This window comes from Pan troglodytes, chromosome 6 (assembly GCF_028858775.2).
Source record: "Pan troglodytes isolate AG18354 chromosome 6, NHGRI_mPanTro3-v2.0_pri, whole genome shotgun sequence".
NCBI classification, from domain to species: domain Eukaryota; kingdom Metazoa; phylum Chordata; class Mammalia; order Primates; family Hominidae; genus Pan; species Pan troglodytes.
Window position 1 is genome coordinate 96,717,420 of NC_072404.2, and position 24,015 is coordinate 96,741,434.

At 39.9% G+C, this 24,015-nt stretch overlaps 1 protein-coding gene and 1 long non-coding RNA gene across 5 annotated transcripts in view; one reads left to right on the forward strand and one right to left on the reverse strand.

The window, feature by feature from the left end:
- Positions 1-753: 753 nt before the first annotated feature.
- The window catches only part of CROT (carnitine O-octanoyltransferase), a 54,238-nt gene continuing 30,976 nt past the window's right edge, over positions 754-24,015 (forward strand). The window contains exons 1-7 of one of the 4 annotated variants that reach the window (XM_016957671.3): positions 821-949; positions 1,542-1,632; positions 4,248-4,383; positions 12,706-12,789; positions 14,402-14,526; positions 16,586-16,767; positions 16,924-17,048. In XM_016957671.3, the coding sequence (XP_016813160.1) occupies positions 4,269-4,383; positions 12,706-12,789; positions 14,402-14,526; positions 16,586-16,767; positions 16,924-17,048 (631 nt within the window). In that variant the 5' untranslated portion in view covers positions 821-949; positions 1,542-1,632; positions 4,248-4,268. Of the gene's footprint in view, positions 950-1,541; positions 1,633-4,247; positions 4,384-12,705; positions 12,790-14,401; positions 14,527-16,585; positions 16,768-16,923; positions 17,049-24,015 lie in introns of all 4 variants that reach the window. The other 3 variants (XM_519181.6, XM_016957670.3, XM_054655909.2) reach the window with 3 other exon arrangements.
- On the reverse strand, positions 6,789-23,905 carry LOC112209790 (uncharacterized). Its single transcript, XR_002944678.3, has 3 exons — positions 23,823-23,905; positions 8,783-8,881; positions 6,789-6,876 (listed from the first exon to the last, which is right to left on the reverse strand). It is a non-coding gene; the product is annotated as an uncharacterized LOC112209790 (long non-coding RNA).

The following is a 24,015-nucleotide window of genomic DNA, read 5'->3' on the forward strand; positions in this document are numbered from 1 at the left end:
TGAATTAATCTGTGAAACTAAGTCAATCACATTATGATCTTCTAGAACTTGGGTAGCTCCACTCTGGTTAAAGATTCCATTTCTTGGCACAACAGTAAAAGACATCAGATAGGCCCCCAAGCTTGCAGGGTAAGCATCCCTGGGGTATTCAAATAACTTGGGTAGCAATGAAGAGCTGCAGAAGAGCAAGGAGACCCGAGATGATGTAGTGTGCTGCGGCATACCTGAGTTGGGCAAACTCAGCCTCCGAAGATTAAAGGAAAGAGCCCAAGTAGGAATCTGTGTGATCACTGTTCTTTTGCCAAGACACGGGGTGGACAATAAGATTCCTTTACAAAGCACTGGTGTAAGTGTTCGCCTGGTGCTGCAAAAAGCGGCTCACTGGGAATGGGGAGGAGCGTGTGGTAAGCCAGACCTGCGGCGAGAAGTTGGGTGAAAATGGGTCTTAACCATCGCTTCCTGCATCTATCCCAGAGGGTTGGGTACCTTCGTGGGCGGAGCGCGGCCTGCCCAGAGTGCCTTCTAGATCCTGGGTCAGGCGCCAAGCTCCCCAGCATCATGCAGGAAGCTGCAGCCCCGCAGAGTTAGGACAGCTCATTTGGCACCCGGCGAGCCCTTCCCAGGCCCGCAGCCCAGAATAGAGCCGGGGCCCAAGACGCCCACTGGAGACAGGGTCGGGTCCCACTACCGCGCAGGCCCGGCTCGCCCCCGACGTCAGGCACGGGGTGGGACCCTTGCAGCTGTCCATCCAGTCCCGTTCCCCGGAAAGTGAGGGGCGGGACCCTCGCGGCTTTCTATCCAATCCTGTTCCCCGGCGAATGCGGGGCGGGACCCTAGCGGCCTTCAGTCCAATTCCCGCACCTTTGAGGCCCAAGGGGGAGCGAGCCGGTGCTGCTGCAGGCTGAGGCTGCGGCAGAGGCGGCGAGGCGCGGGCGGTGAGGACGGACAGGTCCGTTGAAGCAGCATTCCCTCCCTCCCCTAATCCTTCAACTCGGGGGCGGGGGAAAGTTAAGTCGTGCAGAACAGGGATAAGTCGTGCAGAACCGCAAAGGTGCCTGGATTTGGTGGGGGAGTAGTGTCATCAAGCATCTCGCCTGCTGGGGTCTGAGGGGTACCCCCAAGGTTGGGCCGCGGGGCTGCTCCGTTGTAGTGCTTAGATTTCTCTCACTTGATGGCCTCTTGAGGGCAGAGTTGCTCTTGGGTTGGTGGGAAGAGCCTCCGAGCTCTCATTGCCCTCTGCTCCTGCTTCTACCCCTTGCCACTCTGCGACGAACCTGTTACCCAACCACTGAAAACGTATCCTCTACCCTTTGAACCCGTCTAATGGAAGGTGTACTTGTCTGAAACCTACTTAATTGTATGATCATTTACTCCTGCTCTCTAGCAGGTGGACTATTTGCGTGTGTTTGCAGTGATTCACGAAAAGTTTGTCTTGGGAACTCCCAACTCCTAGATTGTCTGCATTCCACCTTCTTTCACTAGCTTGTTCATTTCTTTTTCCCTCTTAAATGTTTGTTAAGCTTGTTTCTTTCTTCCCACAGTCACCGACTTAGTCCAGTTCCCTGTGATCTCAAAATAATTGTTGCAGCAGGCTCCTGGCAGTCTCAAGCAGTTCATCTTCTTGGTGTACTGGTATGTGACAATTCCTTCACGTATTGTTCGTGGTTCTTTTCCACTTTCTGTGAATTCATATCTAATTGCCCCCAGAAAGTCAATTCTAATTAAATCTAGCATAATCATTTTCTTAGTGCTATTGGAACCATCTTATTTAACTTAATCTTTGTGGTTGAGAATTCAAGAAAACTCTTCAAGAAAGAATCCGATAATTTATATATTTAATGTGTACCGGTTGGTGGGTTAAGCACTATAGTGGATATGTAACTAATACTCTTGCTTCCAGTTTTCTAGAGTCTATTAAGTGGCACAGAGGTAAACAGAATAGCTTATCTTCTCTGTATGTGTGTACTAGTCTTCTATTGCTGCCTTAGCCAATTACACAAATGCAACAATTAAAACAACACAAATGTATTATCTCATAGCTTCTGTAAATGTGAAGTTTGGGTGGGCTTAGCTGAGTACTTGGCTTAGAATTTCACAAAACCGAAACCAAGGTTTCTGTAGATTTGGATTCTTTTCTGGAGGCTCTAGGGGAGAATCCACCTCCAGGCTATTTCAGATTGTTGGTAGAATTCACACTGACATTTCTATATCCTTACTGTTTGTCAGCCTGAGCCTCTTTCAGTTCTTTAAGGCCATCTGCATCTTCAAAGACACCACAAATCCTTCTCAAGCATTAAAGCAGTCTTACTTGTCTGCCACTGGCCAGAGAAAGCTCTTTGCTCTTATGGACTCAAGTGATTAGATTAGTTCCAATTTGATAATATCCCTATTTTAAGGTCAATTCTGTAGAGAATATCACAATCACAGGAGTAATGATCTCACCATATTCGCAGGTTCTGGGGATTAGCAGGGGTGGAATCTTGGGGGCCATTCATAGTAATTGTGCCTACCACAATATGGTGTTTTCAGGCAGGATTATTTTGTTTTTATGATGTGCTTTCACAGGCATTGAAAACAAATTCTGACTTTATTGAATTGTATGATTAACCACTCTAAGATAAGGAAATTCACTTAAAGTTGGTTGCCCTAGGGGCACATGGCTAGAAAGTGGCAGAGTCTGTACTTGGATCCAGATCTACATTTCCATTAGGTACAAACCCATTTTTATGGATGGTCAAAATGGTGTGCAGCCAAAGTCAATAGATAGAAAGAAGCTAAAGAACTTTGAGTTAATTATTATTTCCCATTTTCAAATTATCTCTTTATATTAGTGGTACAGGCTAAGCTCTTCTCCCTACAATAGAAAGCCCAAAATACAATGGTATGAATAAAATAGAAGTTTTTTTTTTCCATACATCTAGAGGTAGGAGTCCAGGACTAGTAGGGAGATTCTGCAATCCTGCATATATGACTTCCATAAATGAGGCCATGGTGCTGTTTAGTTCGTCACTACCTAGCAGGTAGTAAAAAGGAGGGAAAGTGCAGGGAGAACACATGCATTCCTTTTTGGGAGCATGACCTGGAAGTGACACACACAAGGTCATCACAAAGCCACACTGAGCTCCAAGAGAGGGTAGGAAAGATAAAACTGGGGGCTGTATGCACAGCTACAACTCAGGATTCTGTTAAAGCAGAGGAAAACAGGTATTAGCTGAAAATAGTCTCTTCTGTGTCCATGTTTTTGATAGTGTTCGATTCTGTAACCTATGAGTGGAATACTTTGTTTAGCGTTGCTATCAGTTTTAAAAAGTAGTTTTTGAGAGAATAGGAAGTTCAAATTCAATATTAATGTTCTTTGATTTCTCAGTTGCTATTTTAATATATAATTACATTTAATATATTACATTATTTAATATAATTAATATATGATAATTTACAAAGGCTTTGAGAAATCTCATTTTTATTTAGCATTTGTATACCTTATTCACATTTTGAGTTAGATTTCTTTGATAGCAATTAATACACGTGTCAGTATGTTCAAGATTGCTTTGGAACACTTGAGACCATTCTGTGTAGACCTCATACCACCTGTACAATTAAAGCAGCTTGTCATATGATTTATGTATTCTATAATAATCTTTAATTCTACAGTTGGACACTTCCACACCTCTTTGTACTTTGTGCTCCAAAGTTTTCTATATCAATGCAATATCAACGCATAATCCTTTTCTATACATCAAATACTATCTACCCACTAAGATTTACTGCAGGTTCCCTCACCTTCTATCATGTTGTTTTGTATAGGGGAAAGATTGTAGTCTTAACAGATCTGTGTTTGGGTCCTGTGTTTGACATTAGGTAAGTTACTAAATTTCTGAGTTTTGATATATTCATATGTAAAATTGCAAAGAATGCCACCTTTCAGAGATAACATAAAAGTTAGAGAGCTAACACATGTTTTCTGTAATGCAAACTGGAGTACCTGGCAAATGCTAGGTGTTCAATAAATGGTAACTAATTATACCAGTCCCATCGATCACTCTTTACTTCTAGCACTTTGTGTCTACACATTCTTTTTAAGTTGGTTTTCTCTATCTGACAGATTTATAAATTTCATAAAAGCTGGTACCAAGTCCTAGATATGCTGTGGTCCCTAAATACTGGTTTAGTGAATTGTGAATTGTACCTAGGATACGTAACACTATCTATAAGATTGAAGTTGTGAGGGCTGTCTCTCTTTTCTTTAGGTTTCCTATTGTGATTTTATCATGGAAAATCAATTGGCTAAATCAACTGAAGAACGAACATTTCAGTACCAGGATTCTCTTCCATCACTGCCTGTTCCTTCACTTGAAGAATCATTAAAAAAATACCTTGAATCAGGTATGTTAATAATCTTTTAGTATATATTAATATTATTAGTAACTTAGAAAACTGTGATACTGTTGCTGGAGAAGGGGTCTCGATCCAGACTCTAAGAGAGAGTTAGAGTTCTTGGATCTCTTGCAGGAAGGAATTCAAGGTGAGTTGCAGAGTGCAGTGAGAAGAGACAGTTTATTGAAAGCTTCTCCATTATAGAGTAGGACATCCTCAGAAAGCAAGCAGACTGTCTTTAAGTTTTTCTTACATAGGGGTCTTATCGATGTAAAGACTAAGCTGTGTCTATGTGAGGGTGAGCAGACAGCATGACAAAATTTATTATTCCGTTGATTTAAAGAAAACAATCCTTGACATTTTAGTGCATGAATACATCAAAGAATTATGTTAATCATCTCAAAAACATATATTGTTATGGGTATTGAGACATCTGGACTTTCCACTGTTGTAGGAGTGTGTCGTTGTAAGTATCTTTAGGTTGTTTCCTCAACTGTAAATATCTTATGACTGGGTCATGACTGGCAAGGAACGTGCCTTCCTAGTCTCAAGATGGAGCTGAATTTAAAATGGTGTTACTCTGGCTCTCCTGAGCTCCTGCTTCCCCAACATTTCCCCCTCTACTTATGAGAGAACCCTTAACCTTAAGGGGAGATAAAGGGTGAAGGTTGTTCTTTTGTAACTCCTTCCTGGAGGCAGTAGATGTTGATGGTTGGGACAGGGTCTTCTCATAATAGTGTGCAGTGAGCCTCTTCAGGGAGTAAGGGAGCTCCTTGCTTGCATGATGTCCCAATTGTTTCTAGAAAGTTAATATACTAGGTTAGTAAATAGAAAGGTGAAACAGCTGCTAAGCTATTCTATCTTGCAACCCTATACAATAAGCACAACAGAAATAAAAGCACAATAACTAATAACAATGAATATTATAATACCAAGCATACTGAAAAGAAATGCTTTCCAAGTGCTGGAAAGCTCATGAAACTATGCTGTTATGGGGTCATAAGACCGGGAATCCATAGCTAAAATACAAGTTTCTAGAGAACTCATGTCCTGGGATATATTATGGCAGTAATCAGGAACATAATATTCAGTTTTGTTCAAGACACAAGTTCCTCCCTTGGCTGCAGTTAAAAAATGTATAAAGCCATATGGTTTTGCAAGCCCACTGGTCTTATTTGGGAAGTTTCTCCTGTCAGAAGTGTGATAGCCTGATGAGTGTCATTGAAAGCTGCACCAGTATGTTTTGCTAGAGCTTTTATTTGTAATTCAATGTCTATAGCTGCTGCTTGAGGAGAGAATATGGCCATAGGATAAAACCACCAAGAAGCCTGTTTTGTCATCAACTATGGTGGGCCTTGACTATTTTTCAGTTGGTGAGGAAGGAATTTAGATGTATAACAATATGTCGTAGAAAGTAATGATGACCCCTAGTACATTGTCCAGTCCAGTTGTAAGGTAGGTATAGCCAATTGTGAGACCCATGTGCCCATGACCATCCCCAAGGAGAAGGATGAGCATGCAATCTTAGAGATTTATTTTGCCATTCTGTCCACTTTGATTAGTTAAGACCAGGGTCTGATTGCATTGTTGGGTGGCAACCACCCCATGTTGTAGGTTTCAGCCTGGAAGTGGCTGGTGTCATGTCTCTCAAGGCATAAGAGTACTTTACCTGTCACCTGAATTTGGGTAGCCATTAATCAACTAAGCCCATCAAAAATGGTATAGCCTAAAGGGGTGATGTTATTTAGTTATCTACAGAATAATTGAAAAAGGTGTTTTTTTTTGTTTGTTTCAGTAGAGGAAGGGAAGGATAGTGGCTGGTGTCTTTTTGATATATTAGAAAAGCAAAGTATTGGCTAGGCATGGTAGCTCACACCTGTAATCCCAGCACTTTGGGAGACTGAGGCGGGTTGATCACGGGATCAGGAGATCGAGACCATCCTGGCTAACACGGTGAAACCCCGTCTCTACTAAAAATGCAAAAAAATTAGCCAGGCGTGGTGGCGGGCCCTTGTAGTCCCAGCTACTCAGGAGCCTGAGACAGGAGAATGGCGTGAACCCAGGAGGCGGAGCTTGCAGCGAGCCACGATTGTGCCATTGCATTCCAGCCTGGACAACAGAGCGAAACTCCATCTCAAAAAAAAAAAAAAAAAAAAAAAAAAAGAAAAGAAAAGCATTTATCTCTTATAAACCATTCATTGGAATTGGAATGGCTTAAATTAGCCTATTTGATATGCCAAGGTAAGCCTGAGGTTGATGAAAGAGGTAATTCACTGCGTACCCAACAGTTTTTCTGGTTTAGAAGGGAGGCCGTAGTTTGTGCCCATTCTGTAAACAAATTAGCTCCAATATTATAATAGATCAAGTTTAATATTAAAACTAGTAATTTCATTTTGAGAGTAGTACTTATCCACTGGATGGATTCTTTTTTTGAAGAGAAGCCACAGGATTCTTTATTGGCTCACAAGAGTATGCTGGAACAGTGGTCACCACGTTGAATGCCTGTGGGAGTTTATGAGAGGCAGGTTTAATTTTGGATGAGTGTACCCAAGTGTTTATTCCCTTACTCCACTAGAGGTACTTAGAAGCACTCGATAGGGTCCTTTCCACTTTGGAGAAAGTTGTCTATAGGAGGTCCTTCTTTCCAAGTCTTTAATATGACTAAGTCACCTGGTTGAACAGCAGAGTTATGACTATTTATGGAGGTGGTTCTGACACATGAATATTGAACAAACGTGCATGTAACATATGACTGTTTACCCTGCGATAGAGACTTAACCCTTGCCTTACGTGATCTTAGATTCTATTTATAATTTGGTATTTTATTGCCATAAAGAGTCTGTTTTGTCAATCTTATGATTTCTATTTTAATGCTAAGCTAGTCAGTTGTGACTGAATTCCAAGAAGAGGAAAGATATGGCAAGTCATGTCCAATCTCCCTGCTTCCCCTCATGGCCTGAATTAGTTTTCAGGTGTTTTGGATGCCCTTTGGCCAAGAAGAGGGTCCATTTTGTTGGGAAAGGGCTTAGAACTTTTAAAAACTTATTTATTTTAGTTTATAGTTCCCCTTTTTTTTGTTAAGGTATGCCATCAATGGCCAAGCTCTTATTTTGTCCAATATTGATGTCAGGGTGGTGTGCTACCTGCCCTGGATCCATCATGTCCCTTGGTGGGACCGCTAGGGCCAAGGGACTTAAACAAAAGACTTATGGCCAATTAAACTTTCTAGGCCAGATGGGAATGGAGGTGGGCAGGCACTCCTTAACCTTAAAACCCCTTTTAAGCAACATAAGAGCCAAAAGCCAAATGGCAGGGTTATAAAATTTACTTATTTATAAATTCTATACATTAAGCTATTTTAATCTTGACTTGTAGAAATTAGCCATATAAAATACAACATTTTGTTCAGCTATAGAGGCAGTTTGCCTGACCTTGATTTGGAGGGTCTGAATTGATTTTATTCACCAGAACAAGCCCTTACAATCTCATGTGGTAGTCTCTGGGCCTGGAAGGACTAAATAGTTTCAAATTATGGAGGAAAACAAAACATAAGGAATTAATGTTTTAAACAAAAATGTCATAAGCCCTACCTAGTTATGAGAATGACATGAAAAGAAGCCCATATGTAGCCAAATACTTAAATTATTTAATATCAAGGCATAGAAAATTATATTCAGATATAGGCAAAATTATTAAATAAATCTTAATGTTTTGAATACAGGCCTGTCCCTATGTCTCTGTCTGTAGGTCTCATGAAAATAGTTTACTTTGATTGTCCAGGTCTAAAGACAAGGCTTTGATTAGCTTCAGCTTGCTATCAGATACTGGCAGGAGTCAGTGCCTTCTTTAGATGAGCTATATGTACTCAGGAGTCAAAGCCCTGTAACTGTAAGGCACAAGGATTAGTTAATAACACTTGATAAGGACCCTTTTAAGGAACTAGAGGGAGTCCTTTAACGGACTTTTTTTCTTTTATTTTTATTTTTATTTTGAAACATGGTCTCGTTCCGTTGCCCAGGCTGGAGTGCATTGGTGCAATCTCAGCTCACTGCAACCTCTGCTCCCTGGGTTTAAGCAATTCTCTCAACTTAGCATCCTGAGTAGCTGGGATTACAGTCATGCACCACCATGCCCAGCTAACTTTTTGTAGTTTTAGTAGAGATGGGGTTTTGTCAAGTTGGCCAGGCTAGTCTCAAACTCCTGACCTCAAGTGATCCGCCCGCCTCCAGTTCCCAACATGCTGGGATTACAGGTGTGAGCCACTACGCCTGGCCCTTTAACTGATTCTTTTCTAGTATATATAATTATCAGGGTGGAGGTGGTATGTGTTAGGCCATTTTTGCATTGATATAAAGAAATACCTGAGACTGGGTAATTTATTTTCAAAAAAGAAGTTTAATTGGCTCACAGTTCTGCAGGCTATACAGGAAGCATAGTGCTGGTATCTGCTTCTGGAAAGTCCTCAGGAACCTTACAATCATGGCAGAAGGTGAAGCAGGAGCACACACTTCACATGGTGAAAACAAGAGCAAGAAAGAGAGAGTGACAGTGAGGAAGAGGTGCCACACACTTTTAAACAACCAGATCTGGTGTGAAATCAGAGTGAGGGCTCACTTGTCACCAAGGAGACAGCCCAAGCCATTCTTGAGGGCTCTGCTCCCATGATTCAGCCACCTCCCACCAGGCCCCACCTCCAACACTGGGCGTTACATTTCAACATGAGATTTGGAGGGGACATCCAAACTATATTATGGTGATAATGGAGTTCATGGTGTGACTAAAAGCTGTAAAAAGATTCTACAGTCTTGTAGTGATTAATTTTTATAACTTTAATAAATCCCAGCAATAAGGCTAAGTCAGAGACTTAATTTAGGATTTTGATTTTGAGGCTGTTTATTAAACATGTTAAAAGGCTGAAAACATTTGATCAAAACAGAAGCAGAGGTCATTGTAAAATAATAGTTACTCATTTAGCCAAAGTGATAATGAAAATGCTTTAGAGGCAATACAGAAGGTTACATGATGTAAAAACCTTAAGCCTTTTAAATCTTAGTTTTGGCAACCAAAAAAACCTAATAAAGACAGCATAGGAATTATACAATCTTGTTTCTTAAGACAGTTACCAAAAAGGCAAAGAAAAATTCTGCAGTGTGACTACTTCTCCTTATGGGAAGCCCATTTAGATAACCTGGACATCAAACCTGATGAAAAAAGTGCTTGGATTTAACTGGACCTAGGAAGAGTATATTCAAGGTTATGAGTATAGCAGAGGATTACCTCACTCTTAGGAACAGCATTAGTTTTTTGATTACATTGACAATTTAGATGTATTTTAAAAGCCAAAAGTACAGAATCAAGTTATACTAGAGGTAAACATTGCTTTTCTAGACCTTCAAGATAAAATATTTTAGCGTTAGCTCATAACAACAGTAAAATTAGAACTGGAGAAAAAAAAAGTTGATGAGAAAGCTGAAGGAAAGAATTATCTCAGACCTCAAAAAAGCAAAAAGCAGTGAGACACAGTAAAAGTTGAACTTCTGGGATATGATTCTGAGACTTTTTAAAAGAAACAGTTTATAAAAGTAAAAGTAAAATTTCTTGTAATTTTATTAAGAGCAGATTAATACCATAAAAAAATCTTGTTTTAACATCGGGGACCAAAATTTAGAAAGACTTATTTATAAATGATTTTCTTTTCACTGTAACCAATTTAATCACATACAAAATTCCTTTCATGAATTCCCCTTCACAAATCTTATCATGACTTACACAAACCGTCTATGACATGCTTGGACTTTCTGACTTGTTCTAAACTTCTCTCTTTCCTAAATAATCAGTCATTTTACTTTAGGACAAAAATTTACCATACAAGATACTTTTTCATACAAAAGTATTCCCTTCTGTATAACCTTTCTTACCAAAAATATGTATTTTTTTTTTTTTTTTGAGATAGGGCCTCGCTCTCTTGCCCAGGCTAGAGTGCAGTGGCAAATTCACGGCTCATTGCAGCCTTGACAGCCCAGGCTCAAGTGATCCTCCCACCTCAGCCTCCCAAGTAGCTGGGATTATAGACATGTACCACCACACCAGGCTAATTTTTGTATTTTTTGTAGAAATGGAGCTTTGCCATGTTGCCCAGGCTGGTCTTGAACTCCTGCCCTGAAGCAATCCACCTGCCTTGGCCTCCCAACGTGCTGGTGTTACAGACATGAGCCACTGGGCCCGGCCAAAAATACATTTTTATATTCATAACTTTCTTCACATCTCTCCCTACTTGTTCCTTTTTACCTTCTTTCATAGGTAAATTTTAAATAAGCTCTAAATTATATAAAATCATTATTATTTTTCAACTTGGAGAATGTTCACTTCCCTCAATTGAGAGATGCTGAATTAAATAACCCAAAGAATGAAAATCATCAAGACCAGAAAAAAATGACAGGTGTAAACTTTAGGGCATGCAAGCACAGGGCGACATGTGTCACTAGTGAGACACAGACAGCAAATAACAGCCGATTAAGAAACAGTAGGTACTGACAAATACAACTCTGAGACTCAAATAGGTTATCCAACTCTGGGTAGGGCCTCTAACCTCAACCTGGGGAATATGAGTATTCCTGTGTCTCCTGGGGCTTAGAAGGCTGAGTATATTGCAAAGTATATTGCAGAAAGGAAAAGGGACAACAAAGGGAAAGGAAGAGACAACAAAGAGCACTCACCTATACATGAATCCAAAAACTTAGGAAGCAAGAAACCTAGAACTATTTGTCAGATGTTAGCATTTTATAGATAAAATCATTCCACAATTTTATTTTATTTTATTTTTCTGAGATGAGATCTCACTGTTACCCAGGCTGGAGTGCAGTGGTGTAGTCACAGGTCACTGCAGCCTTGACCTCCCCAGCTCAGGTGATCCTCCAACCTCAGCCTCCTGAGTAGCTGGGACTGCAGGCAGGTGCCACCATGCCCTGCTAATTTTTGTATCTTTTGTAGAGATGGGGTTTCACCATGTTGCCCAGGCTGCCAACATTTTAGAAACATGTTTCCCATATTATAAACATTTCTTAATTGGAAATGACCCAGACATCCAGTGAGTCATGCCAGGAAAGCCATAGACCAAAATTTTGGGTAAAGTAGTCTTCATGAAAGTTTGAGGGTTTTTTATTTTTGTTTTTGTTTGTTTGTTTTGCCTTTTCACATTTTGTTTTTCAGTTTCAAATGAGTTTCTAACATGTACATTTCTTTTACAGTTCTGGTTGAACTGTACAAGAAAAACAAAATCTCTAAGTAACCTAAACATCAAGTTTTATTTCAATACTAGTAGACTAATAATAACAGATTCAAATCAGGCAGAAAAGAAGAGAAAAATAGAGAGCTTTAGAAGACTCTGTTTAATTTCATAGTTGCAGGGCAAAAGTAACCACCAGAATGATAACAGGCTGAAACTTCAGATAAGAGAATGAGACTCCAGGTTTCCACAGGGGGCAAGCAGATAAAGATTTCTGCCTGTTTTAACGTGGGGTGTAAAAGCATCTGAGTCCTGCAATGTTTAAGATATAGCAAGAACAGGCTGGGCACAGTGGCTCATGTCTGTAATCCCAGTACTTTGGGAGGCCAAAGTGGGCAGATCACCTGAGGTCAGGATTCAAGACCAGCTTGGCCAAGATGGTGAAACCTTGTCTCTACTAAAAATACAAAAATTAGCTGGGCGTGGTGGTGGGTGCCTGTAATTCTAGCTACTTGGGAGGCTGAGGCAGGAGAATCGCCTGAACCTGGGAGGCGGAGGTTGCTGTGAGCCAAGATTGCACCATTGCACTCCAGCCTGGGCGATAGAGCGAGACTCTGTCTCAAAATATATATATCAAGAACAAATCTTGTAAGTCCTCAGGTTCCCCATGCTATCCTGAGACATGACAAAGCAAACGAAAAGGTGACAGTCAGAAGGCAAGTGTGGAAAGTGAATGCAGTAAACCTCTGGGCTGGCCATAGGGGCCACTGTAAAGCTGCAGTAAAGCAAAGGCAACAAGTTGGGAAATGATGAGAAGTATAGCTTTCCCATATCTGGCAAAGGGGACAAAGTGGATTAGTCCAAAGCATATACTGGCATACATCTTGCAAGGCTACTTTAATTTTTATTATACCCCAGGGACTCTCACCCCATTGGGCTGGGACTCTAACCCAAATATTATACCCTAGAGACTCTAACCCCATTGGGCTAGAAATACTATCCTTGATAGGATGCCAAGACAGACCCCATTTATCAGAGGTGGCCAATTAGTGCTGTGCAGGCTGAATCTCCTCGGCATGGGATCTCATCCTAATGTCCCTTTGTAGTCACCAGAACATGCTACCAGATAAGGGGTCTTGATCCAGACGCTAAGAGAGGGTTCTTGGATCTCACGCGGGAAGGAATTCAAGGTGAGTTGCAGAGTGCAGTGAGAAGAGACAGCTTATTGAAAGCTACTCCATTGCAGAGTAGAGCGTCCTCAGAGGGCAAGCAAAGGAAGGCACCATCCTTATTTTAAGTTTTTCTTATATAGAGCCTTTATCTATATAAAGACTAAACTAAGCTACGTCTACATGTGGGTGAGCAGACAACATGACACAATTTATTATTCTATTGATTTAAATAAAACTATCCTTGACATTTTAGTGTGTAAATACATCCAAACATAACTGTAATTATCTTGAAAACATATATTGTTATGGGTATTGGGATACCTGGACTTTCTGCTGCTTAGGAGTGTGTCCTTGTAGGTATCTATAGGCTGTTCACTCAACTGTAAATATCTTCTTAATGTGGGTCATGACCAGCAAGGAATTGTGCCTTGTTAGTCTCCAGATGGAGCTGAAATTAAAACGGCATTACTCTGGCTCTCCTAAGCTCCTGCTTCCTTAACAACACTGTTAGAAGTTGAAGGTTTAATTGCTTCTTTATCTAGACTTGTAATAAAGTATAGGTGACTCTTGAACAAAGCAGAGCTGGTGGTGCTGACCCATGTGTATTAGAAAATCCAAGTACAGGCCGTGCGCAGTGCCTCACGCCTGTAATCCTAGCACTTTGGGAGGCAGAGGCGGGCAGATCACGAGGTCAGGAGATCGAGACCATCCTGGCTAACACAGTGAAACCCCGTCTCTACTAAAAATACAGAAAAAAAAAGAGCTGGGAGTGGTGGCGGGTGCCTGTATTCCCAGCTACTCGGGAGGCTGAGGCAGGAGAATGGTGTGAACCCGGGAGGCGGAGCTTGCAGTGAGCTGAGATTACGCCACTGCACTCCAGCCTGGGCGACAGAGCGAGACTCCATCTCAAAAAAAAAAAAAAAAAGAAAGGAAATTCAAGTACAACTTTATAACGTAAACAGTTGATTAACAGATATTTTTATGTTATATGTATTATTTTCTGAATTATTTAAGTTAGAGTAAAGCAAATGTTATTAAAAAATGATAAGGAAGAGAAAAATATATTTATTATCCATTAAGTGGAAGTAGATCATCATAAAAATCTTCATCCTGATGGTTTTCATGTTGAGTAGGTGGAGGAAGAGGAGGGACTGGTCTTGCTGTCTCAGAGGTGGTAGAGGAGGTGGAAGTAGGGACAGGAGAGGCAAGCACACTCGTTATCAACTTTTATTAGGTATGAATGGACCTGTGCAGTTCAAACTCGTGTTGTTCGAGTCAACCATGTCCTTAAAATATCCAACTTTTTTTCTCTCTTTATGTTAATTTTTCCAGAGTTTGAAAAGCCAGATAGTGTAAATAGGCTTGTGATGAAAAATACAGTCCTTTGCCCATCTCCCTGGCTCCCTCCCGACTTGCTAATCCCATTCTCTCAAGCAAGGATTTCCAAATCTTTTGTTTCTTTTCCGCCACTTTCATGTTGTCAACTCTTAATTTTATTGTTCTGCTCTGATATTTAATACAGTACTGTGTTTTACATATCTGAGTCTTAAGATTTGCATAAGTTAGTAATAATAGAGGTGAGTTGGTGGTACTTGGTCTAAATACCTTAATACGTATTTTTCCTTTCTAGTGAAACCATTTGCAAATCAAGAAGAATATAAGAAAACTGAAGAAATCGTTCAAAAATTTCAAAGTGGGATTGGAGAAAAATTGCACCAGAAATTGCTCGAAAGAGCAAAAGGAAAAAGAAATTGGGTATTTGTTGTTATAATTGAATAATTGATGATGTTTAAAGAATGATAAATAAAAAGTGCATAGTTTTTATTTTTAAATTATTGCTGTAAAAATTTTTACAGTTATTATTGTTATTTTCATAATCCAAAAGAAGGAATGAATCACTTAACTTTGGGAGTTTTCAGTGGGTGGATTCGGGAACTTGTTAAAATGCAGATTTGCTGGGATAAGTGATTCTGATTCACATGGCTGGAATGAGGCCCAGAGATTCTTATTTTAACAATCACTTCATGTGGTTTGGCTGCAGGTAATCTGTAGACCATGCTGAAGGAAAACATTTTGTCCAGGTGACTAGCTTGAAAAATCAGAAACACTAAAATAGACATGTCACATAGGTGGCATAGAAATATTTTCGTAGTACAATGGAGAAAGGGAATCATTAAAAATCAGAGTGGAGAATGGTTATGTATATTGTATATTTCAGTTAGATAAATTGAGGAAGCTAGTATAATAATTATTGAAGGTCTCAATAATTTTCCACAAAGTTCTTTAACTTCTTCAGCTCAACCATTTCTGTACTTCTCTACTATGAATCAGAGGATGAGGTTGTATAATTCAAAAGCATTGCCTTAGTCTAGAAATAATTATTGTACCTATCATTTAGTTTTAGAAATAAAAAGCAAGCTGATTTTTTTTGATGAACCATTTATATCTGTGATGGAATAATAAAATTTCACACTTCCGGATTCCTTTGTTCTCAATTTTGAGCCTTGAGTTGTTTTAATTAAAGAGGGGTAAAGGTAAAGAAGTTGTTGTTTTATCTGTATCTTTTTTGTTTATGTCTCTTTCTGAATTACTAATTATAGTTTATAACATCACTTTCTTCCAACAAGACTCCAGGTAATTTGATAAGATGTGCTTACTTATGCATGGAATTCAATTGCATATTGTGAAAGAGGGACACATAGAAAACAGTGTCTGTGAAAAATCTAAATTACTTTGAAGCCTACTGAAAACTTTTATTTATTTGTTTTATTTATTTATTTTTTGGAGACAGAGTCTTGCTCTGTTGCCCAGGCTTAAGTGCAGTGGTGCAGTCTCGGCTCACTGCAACCTCTGCCTCCTGGGTTCAAGCTATTCTCATGCCTCAGTCTCCCATGCACCTGGAATTGCAGGTGCGCACCACCACACCCAACTGATTTTTGTATTTTTTGTAGAGATAGGGTTTTGCCATGTTGGCCAGGCTGGTCTCAAATTCCTGGCCTCAAGTGATCTGCCTGCCTCCGCCTCCCAAAGTGCTGGGATTACAGGTGTGAGCCACTATGCCCAGCCAGTTTTTATATTTCTGATTTAGTATTGCAGTTTTTGTTTGGAAAAGGAAAATTGTTAATGCCTTAATAACTGTTATTATTAGGTAAGGATTTATTGATTATCTATTATGCCCCAAGTACTCTGAAGAAACACCTATGTACTTTATTGCATACTTGTGACTACAATACAATGATATTTCTGAAGGTATCTTTTGGTGCTTTCTTGATACTCGTTTTTGATAGTGTAGTTAAAACAAATAATCCCTAAGATCCTATAGCTCCCCGCTGAAAAGAAATTATCACAATAACATTTCTCAATATCTATGATGATTTAAAACAAGAAAACATGTTTTTATTTATTTATTTTTGAGACAGGGTCTTTCTCTGTCACCAAGGCTGGAGTGCAGTGGTGCAATCATAGCTCACTGCAGCCTTGAACTCCTGGGCTCAGGTGATCCTCCTGCCTCAGCCTCTTGAGTAGCTAAGACTACATGCAGGCCCAGCTAATTAATTTTTTTTTTTTTGTAGAGACAGGGTCTTTCTATGTTGCCCAGGCTGGCCTCTAGGTCCTGGACTCAAGTGATCCTCCCACCTTGGCCTCCCAAAGTGCTGGGATTATAGGTGTGAGTCACCTTGCCCAGCCAAAAAACATGTTTTTAAATGTTGAAGAATAATTAAAGAACAAATATAGCTTGCTTTTTAAAATTCCCAGTAGTTACACATTCATGTATTATGAAGAACATTAAGCTGATGTTCTCAATTTCTTTTAGCTGGAAGAGTGGTGGCTGAATGTTGCCTATCTGGATGTTCGTATACCATCACAATTGAATGTCAACTTTGCGGGTCCTGCAGCTCATTTTGAACACTACTGGCCTCCAAAGGAAGGGACTCAATTAGAAAGAGGAAGTATAACTCTTTGGCATAACTTGAACTACTGGCAGCTATTAAGAAAGTAAGGACACATGTGAATTTAGTAACAGGCTTACCTGAAGTCTCAGGTAGCAAAATGTTGAGAAGCTTAATTTACTTATTTGGGGATGAACACTTCAGTTGTGGCTGGTTTTTAAATTTTATAATGACTTTTTGATCAAAATCCTTTTTTTAATAGAGAAAAAGTGCCTGTTCATAAAGTTGGAAATACTCCTCTAGATATGAATCAATTCCGAATGCTATTTTCTACCTGCAAGGTTCCAGGAATTACTAGAGACTCCATTATGAATTATTTTAGGACTGGTAAGTAAAAATGCAGATATCGTTTTTAGTAAAGGCACTGGAATTTGGGTAGCCTACTATGACATGATGGAACATACACTTTTGAAGAATATTACTTTTAGGACTTTGACAAAGAAAGGTTTTCTGTGAGCCTTATATTTGAATCATTCTGATTAGATGTAATTTATGGGAACGGATTTTCTAAATGTATCTTACATGGTTCAACACAAACCTGATGCTTATATTTCATCATTTGAAAGTTTAAAGTTTACTTGAAGAGTAGAATCAGAGTATTAAGAAAATCCTGAAACATATGATCTGGATGCTTCTCTTTCTACCCTCATTTTTTATTACCTGAATTGTCTTTTTGAGTGTTTGCTTATATGTGCTTATCATGCCACAGTCTCCCTGTGAGTCTGCTTGTCCCTCCACCTTATATGAGGTAAAAGCCTGGAGTCACTCTTCCTTTTTTTTTTTTTCATTTTGTTTGAGACAGGGTCTCACTCTGTTGCCCAGGTTGCGATCTCAGCTCACTGCAACCTCCACCTCCTGGGCACAAGTGGTCCTCCTGCCTCAGCCTCCTGAGTGGCTGGGACTATAGGCAGGCACTGCCATACCTGGCTAATTGTGTATTTTTTATAGAGATGGAGTTTCACCATGATGCCCAGGCTAGTCTCGAACTACTGGGCTCAAGCAGTCTGTCCGCCTCAGCCTCCAGAAGTGCTGAGATTACAGGCATGGGCCACCATGCCCAGCTTGGAGTCACTCTTCTTAGAGACACATGAGTTCAGATTGACTCATCAATTTTTTTTTTAAACTGGCAGTTTAATGGCAGTTTCTGCTTGGTGTCCTAGCTTATCTTGAAATGGAAAATTCTGCTGTGGTAACTGTTTTTTTCACAGTTTACACTTACTGAAGAGTATAATTGTGAATGGATTTTTTTCTTACATAAAATGTTATTTAAAAGTAAAATATTTATAGCCAATCATGCTCATAGTATGAGGGGTATGAGCTTACTTTCATGTAGAACTCAACTCTTCTTTGTAAACTTCTTTACATGCTTGAGATAGTTAATGTCCTCAAGCCCACATATATTTACCTTGATGTTACCAGTGAAACAATTAAAAGATTAGGGAAACTGAGTTATGCATGGTCTAAAGTTTAATGTGCAAATATGAATGGAAAAAATGAACAAGATAAAATTAATGTAAGAAGAGCAATAGCAAAAAGAGAAAATATGCATATCAGTTGAGAACTAATATCAATAGACCTGCTTTTGAATTGTCTTTATCGCTTAGTAGGTATATCCTTAGATAAGGTAACTCTTTTGGGTTATAGTTTGTAAAATGGGGATTCATTAATAATGCATCTCTTGATATGGTGATTGAAGCTGACATAGTTATTATATTTTGGGGCTTACATGTGAAGACATGTAGAGATAGGGATAAAGTGTGAGGTAGACATGAAAAAATCAGAATTCATGGCAAATAATATACAGAGAGTTCAAATAAGATTAGTAACTACATGGCTATTTTATATTAGATAGTCAGGGAAGGCCTCTCCAAGGATCTGAATGATAAGATGAACCTGCAGAGTTTTTTGGCTTTCTTTTGTTTAGTTCACTTTTGTTGTTGTTGTTACTTTTTGTGCGTGTTGAGAGCAGAATGCTCTGGGCAGGAATAAACTTGGCAGGTTCAAAGGGCAGTATGGATGGAGCAGAGTACACAGGAGGGAGCTGGATGGCCAGATTGGAAAGGTGACTAGAAGGTAGATCATATAGTACTTTATAAAACAAGGTAAGGTTTTTGGCTTGCATTTAAAATGTGAACAGAAACTATTAGTGAGTTTTGATAAAAAGAATGATGTGACCAGATTTATGCTTTAAAAAAGATCATTCTACCTACTGTTTGAAGAGTAGACTTTTAGAGGTGAGATAAGTTTATAAGCAGGGAGGTCAATTAGAAAGTTGTTCTTGTATTCCAAGTAAGTCATGATAATGGCTTGTACTAGGATTATGGCATTGGAGTGGTGAGAAGTTATACTCTGGATGTATTTTGGATTTTGGGTTAGCAGGAATATTCATATATTGGTTGTAAGATATAAGAGAAAAATAGGAATGAGATTACTTCAACATATTTGGCTTGAGCAGCTAACAGGGTAGGTGGGTACGTAGGTAGATTCATGAGGTGGGAAATATTGGGAGGAGATGATTTAGGGAGGAGAAGCAAGTGGTCTTTAAACCGTCTTGAATTTAAGATGCCTTTTAGACATCTAAGTGGAAATGTACGTAGGCAGTTGGATTCAAGATTTGTAGTTTTGGGAATAGCTCAGGACTGCAAATTACAGACTTAGGAGTCATCACTACCAGGCATAGAAAGCAATTGTAAATCCATAAGAGTAGCCAAGGTTACTTTTGGGACATATGTAAAGATGATCAGTGCTGATCCTTATCACAGGTTCAATACTGTATTTTCCAATCAGAGGAGGAGGAGGCAGCAAAGGAGACCAAGGGAAGTAGGAGGAAAACAAGGACAGTGGTCTCCCAGAGGCCAAGAGAAGGAAGTGTTTAATGCTTCTGAGAAGTCAAATGAGGTAAAAATGTGACCATTGGATATGTAAACATGATGTGGACAGAGGTTGCCCTTGACAAGAGCAGTTTTAATGAAAGTTGAAGAGGGAACCCCAGCTGGAAGAGATGAAAGCAGATTGATGAAGTGGTGGTAACATTTGGAAATAATGCTTGCAAGAAAAGTTTTGATGTGCACTGGGAGATCAAAAATAATTTTTTAAAGATTGTGATATTACATCATAGGCATTGTTACAGGAGAGGAGGAAAAATAATCTTGCAGGGGAGAAGATAAGGAGCCAAAGTCATTGAGAAGGTAAAAGCCAAGAGGATCAAGAGCAGAAAGGTGGAGGGGTTGGTCTTTGACAGGATCAAAGAAGAGAGGCAATTAGGAGGGAATGCAGAAAGTGTGAATCTAGAAGCAAACAGATTGGCCAGTTTTGTTGTAGGAAGATGAGGAGGTACTTTTTATTGCTTATGTTTTTAGTGAAATAAGAACTGAGGTCATCCACTGGGGTGGATGATTTGAGGAGAAAGGAGGTTTGAAATAGTCTTTTTGGAAAGTGGAAAAAACAAACATGCTGTGGAAATAATGGAGTTACTGAACACTGCTGAGTGCCCATTTGAGATGTGTGTTCATGCATTTAAAATTAGACGAGATGACATGCTGTGTTTTTTTCTTCAGCATCAGTGAGGGGTAGGAGGGGCAGGTGCAAAGGAAGAGGGGCTGAAGGATTAAAGTTTTTGTAAGGGAGAAATAATCTGGGGCCATTGAATCTATCATGCGTAAAGTGAAAATTGGGCCAGGCCTGGTGGCTCATGCCTGTAATCCCAGCACTTTGGGAGGCCTAGGTGGGCAGATCACCTGAGGTCAGGAATTTGAGACCAGCCTGGCCAACATGGTGAAACCCCATCTCTACTAAAAATACAAAAATTTAGCTGGGCACAGTGGCTCGCACCTGTAATCCCAGCTACGCGGGAAGCTGAGGCAGGAGAATCACTTGAGCTTATGAGTGGGAGGCTGCAGTGAGCCGAGATCATGCCACTGCACTCCGGCCTGGGCGGCAGAGTGAGACTCCATCTCAAAAAAAAAAAAAAAAAGAGAGAGAGAAAATTGAAAAAATGATGTGTGTTGATGGGATGGGCAGAATTTAAGCCACTGAGGTTAGTCTCAATAAGGAGGCTATAATTAGAACTAGTTTTTTGTTTTTTGTTTGTCTTTTTTTTTTTTTTTGGTCTGTCACCTAGGGTGGAATGCTGTGGTGTGATCACAGCTCACTGCAACCTCGACCTCCTGGGCTCTAGCAGTCCTCCCACTTCCGCCTCCTGAGTAGCTGGGACCAGGCACATGCCACCACACCTGGCTAATTTTTGTATTTTTTGTAGAGACCGAGTTTTGCCATGTTGCCCGGGCTGGTCTTGAACTCCTGAGCTCAAGCAATCTGCCCGCCTCAGCCCCCAAAGTGTTGGGATTACACGTGTGAGCCACAGCACCTGGCCTGTTATTTATTTATTTGTTTTTACCTACCCCCTAGGAGAGCATTAAGACTAATTCAGTCATACCTTTCATCCCTGTTTACCACATTTACACAAAAAGCCCAGACTGCTCATGTTATCCCTTGTCAGCTGGATTCACGGATTTGTGCATGGTCTAATTTGATCCAAATTTCCCATTGCTCTGATCTACCCTCACGACTTCCCCAAACCCTTCTGCTGTACTTTCTGGAGCTCACGATCAGCAAAATCCATTATATCCTCAACCTTTTCTCTAAAAGATGTTACTAAAGCTTGATTATTCATTAAGCTTACTACTTCCCCTGTACCCTCTCAAGGGGGAATTTTTTTTTTCTTTTATATAGCACTACAGGACCTGTGGGAGGTGTTGGTATCCTTTTTGTTTCCCTTTGCCCTTTCTGTTTTCCCTTCTTCCTTAACAATTTTAGCCTTTTTGGGGAAAAAAAAATGCCTTCAGGTTATATCACCACTACATTGTTGCAGTGACTTTCCTCCTGCCCATTCCCCTTCATCTATTGATTGCTTTAGCTCCAGTGCCTGTCTTTCTTTCCATTACTACCTCAGTCATATTCTTGATGATTTTAGCTTTCAATTGTAGACGATCCATAGGCTCTCATTTCCTTCAGTTTATAGCTCTAGGAAACTACATCTTTCAGTACTCCAACTCAGCTGTTCCTTTGGCCACATTGTGATTTACAGTTTAATGATGCTACTGCTCTCTTCATGGCTCCATTCCTACTTCCCCGTCTTCACTTCTTTCTGGTTCTTCACCATCATTACTCCCAGGCATACACATTCAAATCTTTGCTACCTCTCCCCAGTACTGATGTGGTAAAACCTAAACATCGTTTAAAATTTAATTTGTCTTTTCTCTACATATCAAAGATACCTACTCTAGCAATTTACTTGGCCAGAGAAAACCATAAAACTTACTTAATGATCTCAGTTAAATCTCAAGTTGGCCCCCAGCACTACGGTGCTCTCTTCCTTGGTTAGCTTATTCTTTCACTTCCAGAGAAGACTGTTTTATGCCTTTCGCTCTCCTTCTTGTTAGCTAACAAACTCTTGTTTTTCACAACAGATATGAGCAATCTTCCCATCATGACATTTACCAGCCTTTCAGTGATGGGCAGAATAATGGTCCCCCATAGATGTCTACTTTCTAATCCCTGAAATTGTTAATATGTTAGGTTACATGGTAAAGAGGAATTAAGGTTGCTAGTCAGTTGACCTTGAAATGGGGATGTTATCCTGGATTATTCACATGTGCCCAAAGTATATAATCACAAGGGTCCTTATTCATGGAAGAGGGAGGCAAAGGAGAGAACCAAAGAGATGGCAGTATGAGAAGGTTATGATCTTCCCTTGATGGCTTTGAAGATGGAAGAAGGGGTTCATGAGCCCAAGGAATGTGGATAGCCTCTAAAAGCTGGAAAAAGGAAGGAAACCAATTTTCTTCTAGAGCCTCTAGAAGGAACATAGCCCTGATGGCACCTTCGTTTTAGCCCAGTAAGACACATTTCAGATTTCTGGTCCTTAGACCTGTAAGATAATAAATTTGTGTTGTTTTAAGCTACCAAGTCAGTAGTAATTTGTTTTTGCAACCAGTGAAAATATACTGATTCAAATATTTGCCCATTCTCTACCCCCTTGCAATATGTTACTGCAAATTCATATACTTTTCTTTTCTTTTTAAAATACAGATGAACTCCTCTGACTCCTAAGGTCAACTCTTCTATATCTGCGCTGAGTCCCGCTTCCTCTTGCTTAGTCAAGAAACTTGCTTTTGCATTATCCTCTCTCTCTGCTGCTTATCAGTTTTTTTTCTTTACTTGATTGTTCCAGTCTGTAATATCTTCCATCTTAAAAGGAAAACAATTCACCTCTTGTCTCCTTCAAGTATCAGGCCCCAGTCAAAGCCATCATCCCATCTCTCTTAGATTGTTCTCACCTGGACAACTTTAGTCACCTCCTAACTTGGCATACCTTCTCTTCACCCTTGTAATCTGTTCTCCATGTAACAGCTGGAGGGATCTTTTTAGTGAGACCACATTATCACTCCCTTGCTTAAAACCGTCCATTGGTTTCCTTCCCATCATACTGGAAACCACTTTCTGAGGCCAGTATAATCGGGTCTCAACCTTATCTACCACTATACCCTTTTCTCTCTGCCGCAGCTGCACTGACCTTGTTTTCCTTTAAGCAGATCAACCCATGTTTATTCTAATGCCTTTGTGTTTGCTGTTTCCTCTGCCTGAAACACTTCTGCGGGTATTTACATGGCGTACTTTCTCACTCCATTCAGTTTTCTGCTCAAATATCCGCCAGGTTTATTGTGAGGTAGCACCCTTCTGCCACCCTCACCCTTTCCAACCATTTATTGATTAATTTGGCATCAGGTTTATTTTCTTTTTTCTTTTCCAGCCCTAAACTTTGAAAGGGGTGTGGTCAGGAGATGAGAGCAATAAAAGAGTAGTGGTCGTAGAGGTAAAAGGATCTGGAGGTTTTTGAAGGGGAAGAAAGAAGAAATGGTTTGGAGGTAGCCATGAGGAACAAGGAAAATACATATCTCATCCCCTAGGTCTTGAGGAAATAAGGTATAAGAGAAAAAAGAGTATTGTTATCAGGAGACTGTTCTTCCTCATAGTTGATGAAAAGATTTCATAAGATAATGTATGTAAAGCACTTAATACTGACCCGTAAATAATACCCACCACTATATTTCCTTCAAGCGGCAGTGTATGTCTTCTCTTTCTTCCTCTTTTTCCATTTTCTTTTCTTAGAAGGCAGGGGCAGGGATCACATAAGAAGATCCTTGGCAAAAGGACAAGTACCTAAAGATGGGGTTATATCAGAATAGTCTGAGGTTTACAGCAAACAAACAGTTCTTGGGGAGTTAAGGTGTGC